The 8,168-nt window shown below is 57.7% G+C and overlaps 1 protein-coding gene across 1 annotated transcript; it reads left to right on the top strand.

The window, feature by feature from the left end:
- Positions 1-455: 455 nt before the first annotated feature.
- On the top strand, positions 456-7,008 carry CCDC25 (coiled-coil domain containing 25). The gene is made up of 9 exons (XM_084285284.1): positions 456-557; positions 1,542-1,589; positions 2,162-2,201; positions 2,870-2,921; positions 3,218-3,293; positions 3,818-3,921; positions 4,476-4,678; positions 5,635-5,680; positions 6,157-7,008. Exons 1-9 carry the CDS (start codon positions 533-535, stop codon positions 6,184-6,186), a joined length of 624 nt encoding a protein of 207 aa, XP_084141410.1. The 5' UTR covers positions 456-532; the 3' UTR covers positions 6,187-7,008.
- The last annotated feature ends 1,160 nt before the right edge of the window (positions 7,009-8,168 follow it).

The raw sequence follows: 8,168 nt of genomic DNA, 5'->3' as shown, positions 1-8,168 counted from the left end.
CAGGAGGGAGACTCCAACTCCCAGCGTGCCTTGCGAGCGCGGGGCCGCCTCCGGGCGGTGGGAGCGCGCGGTGCACGCTGGGACTTGTAGTCCGAAGGTGGGCCGGCCCAGCCCACCCGCAGCTTATTACTGGCTCATACAAAAAATATCAGCTTTTAACGCCTGCCTTTGGACTTTTTATCTTAAAAACCATCCTGGCTGCTTTTAACGCCGCTTGTTGTGTTTAATCCCGGTGCCGTCACCTCACAGCGCGCCGCTGCCCCTTCACACGCATCCACGCATGCGCACAGCTGCCCCCTCACACAGGGGAACGCTCCTTGCCCGGTCCTTCCCTCCCGCCGTGCGCACGCGCAGAGCCCTCTCCGGCTTCACCTTCCCGGCCGCGCGGCGCATGCGCACGGCCCATAGCAACGCCGCCGGGCCTGCGCTGTGCGTGCGGCGTCGCGCCGCGCGCCTGCGCCCTGCTCGCTTCCGGCCCCCGGCGGCAGGAGCGGGCGGAGCGGGCGGCGGCGGCGCTGCTGCTGCTGCTGCCATGGTGTTCTACTTCACCTCCGGCGGTGAGCGCGGGGCCGGAACGGGATGGACTGGGCCTTACTGGGCCTTACTGGGCCGGACTGGTCCGGACTGGGTCGCACTGGGCCGGGCTGGGCCTTACTGGGCCGGGCTGGGCCTTACTGGGCCGGGCTGGGCCTTACTGGGCCGGGCTGGGCCGGACTGGGCCTTACTGGGTGCATTTGGGCTTTGCTGGGCTGAGCCGGGCTCAGTTCGACCGGTTATACTGGGCTAAACTGGGTTCCACTGGGATAAACCAGCCTAAACCGGGTTAAACCATGCTTTGCTGGACTAAACTGGTCTCCACTGGTTTAAAATGGGCCGCACTGGGCTGAACTGGGCTTCACAGCACCACCCGCCTGCGTGCTGCCACCCCCCCGGCACCTTTGGGGAGAAATCCCTCAAATTCACAGCCCTCAGTGGCGAGGGGAGGTGCCTCCGGCCCCATTTACCCCCCCCATGCTCCAACCCCAGCTTTTGGGGAGGTTCCCGACCCCTTCCCACCACAGGAGCACGAGGAGGAGACTCACAATTTGCTCAAAATGCTCCAAAATCCAGGATTTAAACCCTATAAATATTAAGAGTTCCCCTTTCTGTCAATGTTCTGCTCTTTTGGCAGCGTGGGCCTCGTTTTCCTGAAATTACTGTCTATAAACCTTAATTCCCAGGCATTTAATTTCAGGTTTGTGTCGTGCCCGTGCCCCTGGTGATCTCTCATTCCCTGATCTCCCCTTCCCACGTGTCCAGAGCGGGTTTTTTCCACCTGCTAACCCCCAATTTCTGCCTTTTTCACCACCAAACGTAATTAAAACAGCGCTAGCTTCATTTGAGAAGTTTCACCTGGGCTTCTTGCGGCCGAGGCTGCGTTTTGGGTACAAACCAGAACCTTTTTACCTCCCCCCGGGCTGGAAGTGATGGAGCAGAGCCTCTGGGGCTCCCTGCATGGCTGCCCGAGCCCCTTCTGATCTGTTTTTCTCTCTCTCCCCCAGCTGTTCCTGCCGTTTACACCATCTACATGGGCAAGGATAAGTACGAAAGTGAGTGTGCCGAAATTAAGCCTACTGGGGGTGTGCGGGAGGGTGCCTGGAGGTAGGTTTGGGGTTCCCCAGGGTATTTGGGGCCAGGTGGCTTCGTGTATTGCTTGAAACCTCATCCAGTCCTGCGGATTATTCCGATTTACCCCTCTGAAACCCTCTGGGTAGAGTCACCGAGACTTCAGCTGCTCCTGAAACTAAACGAGGTGCGAACCCAGCTGCCTGGAGACAGCCAGGGCAGCTTTTTTGGGTGTTCTCTGCTGATTTCCTGCAAAACAGCCTTCCATTTCCCTGCTCAGCCTGGGCTTTTCCTCTTCCCACTGCGCATTTGTGCTCCAGAGTCCCTTTCCCCTGCCCTTTCCTTTAGGGAAACGGGAGGGAAACCAGAGGGAGCTTCCCCCTGGGTTCTGTTGTGCCTCCTGCTTGCAGGAGTGGGATTTTGGGGACTCCTCAGCCTCACCCCCGCACTGATTCCCACCATCCTACGCGCTGGAGCCCCCCTCGTGGCTGATTTCTGCTCTGGGAAGGGGCTGGGATGATGCAGTGACAGATTTACTGACGCTTCTTTTTTGCAGATGAAGACCTCATCAAGTACGGCTGGCCCGAGGACATCTGGTGGGTACCAAAACCACCAAAATTCCCAGCTCTGGGAATCACACGAGGGCAGCCAGCACCCGGGGAGCCGAGGGAGGGAGCAGGAGCAGAGATTTTGGGTGTTTTGAGCCAGAGCTGCTGGCCTCAGACCCGCTGTGAGCGGCTCAAGCTGGCAGCAGGAAGCTCCCTGACATCTGTGGTGTGGTTTCGGTTCTCATTTAGTTCAGGAAGGAGAAAGGGGGATTCCCCCTCCTGCTCACAGCTGGCTGGAGCCGTCCGTGGGTCGCCTCGCTGAGGTTTGTGAGCAGCCCTCCCCAAAAAATTTTCTTTTCCCATCCCTTTGGTGTTTTCCAGCTCGCAGCAGCGTCACCCGCGGGGAGTTTTTGGCACGCACGGCGGTGCTGGAGGGCTCACCCTGCACATAAAATGAGTTCTTAGTAAAAAAGAAGGGGAGAAAATTTTTAATTTTAATTTTTTCAGCCTCACATCGAGGTGAACGGCGCTCCCGGGGGGAGAAACCCCGAGTGCCTTGCACGCAGACGCGTAAATGAGGAACGTTTCCCTGGTTCTGCCCGTGCAGTGGCTGCTGCTTCGCTCCTTAGGCAGTAAAATTTCCCAAAATGGATGATTGCCATCCCTCCCCTCCTGCTAAACGCGTTAATTTTGGTTTATTTTGGTTTATTTTGTAGGTTTCACGTGGACAAGCTCTCTTCTGCCCACGTCTACCTCCGCTTGCACAAGGTGAGCTCACGGCACGTGTGTTTCAAAGGCCCTGGGGAGCATTTCCCTGCCCAGGGGGTGCGGGGGGAGCCCTGGGTGAGTCCCTCCCTGCTCCCTGAACCCCTTTTGGGGAAAGCAGAGCACAAATCGTGTGCGTTTCTTCGAGCCTCTCCTTAAAAACACCACAAAAAACTCCAAAAAACCGTAAAAAACAGAGCGCAGGAGGGCTGGGCGTGCTCGCGGAGCTTCCCCTCGCGGCCCCGGTGATTTTTCGGGTGCTCGGGGGCAGCTGCTGACGTTGCCCCCCTCTGCTGCAGGGCCAGACGGTGGACGACATCCCGAAAGAAGTCCTGATAGACTGCGCCCACCTCGTGAAAGCCAACAGCATCCAAGGTGAGGCAGGATCCTGGCTGCAGGAGGCCTCCTGGAGCCGGCTGGGAGGCGTTGGCGTCTCTGCTCCTCACCGGGGGGGGGTTATTTAGGATCAAATATTCACCAAACTTCTCCTCTGCCCATCCCGTGCTGCTTTTTTTGGGGGATAAACCTTGCTCGCGGCCGCCGGGGCTGCCTTTTAGGCTCCCAGCAGGAGGAGTTTCAAAGCCCTGCCCTTGCTTTCTCCTCTCTCCCAGCGCCTTGGGGCCCCCTTTCCCCAGCGCTCGCTCCTCTGGCAGGGCCGGGCCTCGTTAATCTGCATCTGGAGCTCGTTAGCTCCGCCTGCAGCGCCCCCGTCACAGCAGCAAGCGGTGTTTTGGGGCTTTTCTGTTCCCTTTTTCCCCCTTTTTCCCCCTTTTTCCTCCCCAATTAGTGACATCTGGGGCCAGAACAACCCTCAGTGGTCGTGTTCACGCGGAGAGCTTTAAAATCCGCTCTCGGCGGGGGGAGAAATCGGATCCTTTTCCTTTCTCTCCCCTCCCCAGGCTGCAAGATGAACAACGTCAACGTGGTGTACACGCCGTGGACCAACCTGAAGAAAACAGCGGACATGGACGTGGGGCAGATCGGCTTCCACAGGCAGAAGGACGTGAGTGCTCGCTGCAGGCACGGGAGGACACACTCAAACCCACCCAAACCCTCCCCGAGGAGCCTGCCCCTTGGATCAGCTCCCCAGCAGCGCTGCAGCCGTGTCTGGAAGGGCTGAGGCTTGAAGCTGCTGTGCAGGAACAGTTTCTGTGGTGTCCCCGAGGTGTCCGAGGCAGCACTTTGGCTTTGCTGCCTCTTTTTTGAGAGCTGTCTCACCCCACAGCTCCCTCTGCGTTTGTTAAACCCGTGAAAAACCAGAGCTGCTGAGCTCTGTAGGGTCAGGGAAGCCATTCCCAAATGTAAACTTAGGAAAATTATCCCCAGATAACGCTGTGCCTAGCTGGGATGGAAAACTCTCCAAAACCCCAGGTGCAGAACCCCCTGCGAGCAGCACCCGATGCTCTCAGCCCCTCGTGGTGCTCAGAGACCTGCTGCCACCTCCTCGGGGCTGCTCCTGGCCAAGGAGGCGAAAGAGGGTGCCAAAATTAAAGGATTTTTTGTCTGTTTAAGGCCGGTGTTTTGTTTGTTTGATTTTTTTTTTTGCACTCCACCCAGGTGAAAATGCTGACGGTGGAGAAGAAGGTGAACGAGATCCTGAACCGGCTGGAGAAAACCAAAGTGGAGCGCTTCCCCGACCTGGCTGCCGAGAAGGAAGCCCGCGACAGAGAGGAGAGGAACGAGAAGAAAGCCCAGATCCAGGAGATGAAGCGGAAGGAGAAGGAGGAGATGAAGAAGAAGAAGGAGCTGGAAGAGCTTAGGTAAGGGGCGAGAAATCGCCGTGCCAGCGCCGGGGGAACGGTCACGGGTCAGCAGCTTGTTTAATCCCGGGCCCGGCGCGCTCAGCTGACCGGCTGCGGCGGTGTCTGCACGGCCCAGTGGTTTCTTTTGTCTCTACAATAAATCCATTTCCCCCTTTTTTCGCCTCAAATAAACTCGACGGGGAGCTCTGGTTAGCAGGAAGGGCCCCGGCTTTCGAAATCTGCCGCTGGCTCGAGGGAAATCAGGCAAAAAAAAACCCTTGTGGGGTGGGAGCAGCCTCAGCCTGCTCCAGGTTTGTGTCTCAGCTTCCTGCTGCGTCCCCCAGCGCTGGGAAAAGCGTCTGGATCCTCAGTTTTCCCCCTAAACCATCGCTTTTAAGCCCAAAAGGTGGTTTGAAATGTCGTGCTGACCTTCCTGCCATCCAGCAAGTCTCGTTTCCACCCCCCCCCCCCCTTCCTGCCTCCCCCCTGCAGGACAGGACGTGCTGGCCGGCCCCGAGGGCTCGCTTTGAGCACTTTGTTGTTTCTCCTCCAGCGATAACGAGGCTGGAATTCGAAAAACTCGAGGTTTCAACACCGGGAAAGATCCAAAACTCGAGGATTCCACACCCAGAAACCTCAGGAAGGGGTTTCGAGGTGCAAACAGAACCAGGAGAAATCAGCAGCAGTCACCACCCAAAAATTAAAAGGTTTTTTTCTGTCCCCTGGGACGATCTGAGTTCTGGACAAAGCTGCTGAGGCTGCAGAGAAAGAGCCTGCGCAGCACATGTGCTCTTTCCCCGGTTTGTTTTAATTACCCAAAGAGCACAAGGTAAGCAAATAATTCGCTCCAGCCTCAATTTGGAAAGGAGAAATAGATTTTTTTTCCTCTGGTACCCGATCCTGTTTCATCAGAACGCCTCTGTCAGTGGGTTTGGGAAATGCATCCTGTGAGATAATGGCAATTTCCCTTTCAGGAGCTACTCGTCCTTAATGAAGGCTGAGAACATGTCCTCCAACCAGGTAGGAACCCGCAAAAACCCTGAGGGCGCGCACGAAACCCTCCTAAAATCCCCTTTCCCACCCCGGAGGAGGAGCAGGAGGAGTTTTAAGTCGGGCTCCAGCCTCGCAGGCTGCTGGGGGGCGACCCGAAATGCGAGCAGAGGGCTTTCCGTGACAGCACCCCATACCTTGCTGCTTTTAGGGGGGTACAAAACGCACGGCTGGAGTGAGCGGGGTCAGAGGAGGGATCCCGGAGGTCATTTGGGTGACCCTGAGCTTAAAATCCATTTTTTTTTTGGCACTCTGATCCCTAACAAAGCGCCAGAGGAGGCTGTGGCTTTCAGGAATCCTCCAGTTTTTCCTCCTGGCTCTTTGTCCTCTCGGATTTCGCTGAGAGGGCAGGAGCCCAGGGGAAATGGCAAAGCCCAGCTCCTGCTGAACTTCCCCTTCGCCCCTTTCCGTCCTGACTCCCTCTTTCTCTCTCTCTCTCCCCTCAGGATGGCAACGATTCCGACGATTTTATGTAAAAAAAAAAACAAAAAACCAAAAAACTCCTTTCTCCAGCCTGAGGTGGTGCGGGATGCCTGGGGAAGTCGCCGTCGCCGAGAACACCAGAAAAAAAACCCACCAAAACCACCAAAAAACTGTCAACTCGGACTCCGTTTCTTCCCAACCCGCCTGGTTCTGGCGTCCCCACCAGCTCCGAGCCGCGGACGCTTTCTGGAAATGGGGGGGGGTGAAAAAAAATCCCCGATCCTACACCCACCTCTCCCCCTCGGGTGGAAGGAAGCAGACCTTGGGGGCTCGGGTTTATTGCCGCAGCTTCAAATCCTGGGAGATTTGAGGAAGAAAAAGGCAAATCGGGCTGCCTCGCTGCTGCGTTGTCCCCCAAAAGGGGCAGAAGCAGAGATTTGGGGTCGCCCGACACCAAAACCCCGCTGCTGATTGCACATCCCTGGGGGCGAGGGGATCCCCCTGCGATCGGGGGGGTGTAAATTTGTAAATCCGGCCGGGCTGCTGTGAAGGTGGCAGTTTGTAAATTAAGGCTCGTTAATTGTTAATTAAGGCTCGTTAATTGTTAATTAAGGCTCGTTAATTACGGGGCTGCAAACGAGGGCTCCGAATCGGTGCAGCCGACCCCGGCGCGGCACCGGGGCTGCACCGCGTGCCTCAGAACAACCCCCCCCCGGGGTTAATTTGGTTTAATTAACAATTAATTGCTGGGAAAACTCCGCAGGGGGGGGTTGTGCAGTGCCCGCGCCCCCTCCCAGCTCCCCGAGCCCTCTGTGGGGTTTTTTGGGGGGGTCTTTGTGAACCGATCCCAATAAACGGTGCAGCACCTGGACAAATATCCCGATTTTAACTCATTTGGGGCTGCTAAAACCTCCTCGTGTGCTGCCCCCTGTCCTGGAGCAGGGTTTGGGTGCGGGGAGCCCCCATCCCATACATGTTTTGCCCCTATTTCCCCCCCCCAGACCTTATTAATCCCCATTAGGGCTCCGAGGAGCCGGCCTCTCCCCCCCCCATCCCCTTTTTTCCTCTCTCCCTTTTCTCCTTTCCCATTTTCTGCCCCAATTTCCCCCCCCGAGGGGGGTGTTTGGGATTTGGGATTTCTCCTCCCCGCAGCAGCTCCCGGCCTTGGGAAAGGGCTCCCCAAATATCCCCAAATGTCCCCCCCCCAGGGTGCTTTTTGGGGGCACCCATGGGTGCTGGGAGCTGGGGGCGAGCCTCCAGGGGAGGAAATCCTCCCCGTGTAGGGCCGAATTTAGGGTGAAGGGTGAATTTTAACCCCCCCGAGAGGAGTTTTTGCTCTCGCTGGAACCAAAATGTTGAAAATCGAACCAAAATCTTGGCCCCAACGGGATTTTTTTTTAGGGGAGGAAGAGCCCCGCCCTGCCGCGACGGCCAGGCCCTATAAATAAACAGGTTTTAGGTCAGGCGGCGCCCTTCCCCTAAAGGGTTTGGGGTTTGGGGTTGGGGGGAGCCAGGGGGTTCAGCCCCCGGTCCCCTACCAGGATGAGGGGGGGTCCTTGTAGGGTCCTGCTCCTTTTCGGGACCCCTCTTGGGGTGCTGAGCCAGGCTGGGCACACGGATGGGGGGATTTGGGGTGTAAGGGGGGCCCCAAAACCCTACAGGGCAGCTCCCTGCCCCTAGAACCAGCCCCACAGCTGCTCAAGGGAAGCAAAGGATCATTTATAGGGTGGGAGGCTGCACCCAGACCCCCCCAGCACCCCAAGGAGCCCCCAAATCCCAGTGGGGGCACCCTCGGGGTGCCCATGTCCCCTGGGGGCATGTTTTTGGGGCCGAGGCGGGGGGGGACAAATTTCCCCCTTCCAGCTGCAAGGGCAGAGCCCGGGAGTGCCGGGGGGGCCCTATAGGGTTGCGTCCCACCCCCCCCAGGGCCAAAATCCTAAATGAAAGGGCCCTTTCATGGGGTGAGGGCGGTGGCTGGGCTGCAGCTGCTGCCTGTTGTGCTTGGCCCTGCCTGCGCTGTGCTCGGGGTTTCCGC

This window comes from Netta rufina, assembly GCF_964035555.1.
Source record: "Netta rufina genome assembly, chromosome: 3".
Taxonomy (NCBI): Eukaryota; Metazoa; Chordata; class Aves; order Anseriformes; family Anatidae; genus Netta; species Netta rufina.
This window is presented reverse-complemented; position numbering and strand designations above follow the sequence as displayed.

Excerpts from the sequence above, each read along its gene's own strand:
- CCDC25 (XM_084285284.1), top strand. The coding sequence starts at position 533 with ATGGTGTTCTACTTCACCTCCGGCG. Across the intron at positions 558-1,541 it reads GTTCTACTTCACCTCCGGCG|CTGTTCCTGCCGTTTACACC; the intron begins GTGAGCGCGGGG and ends TCTCTCCCCCAG. Across the intron at positions 5,681-6,156 it reads AGAACATGTCCTCCAACCAG|GATGGCAACGATTCCGACGA; the intron begins GTAGGAACCCGC and ends CTCTCCCCTCAG.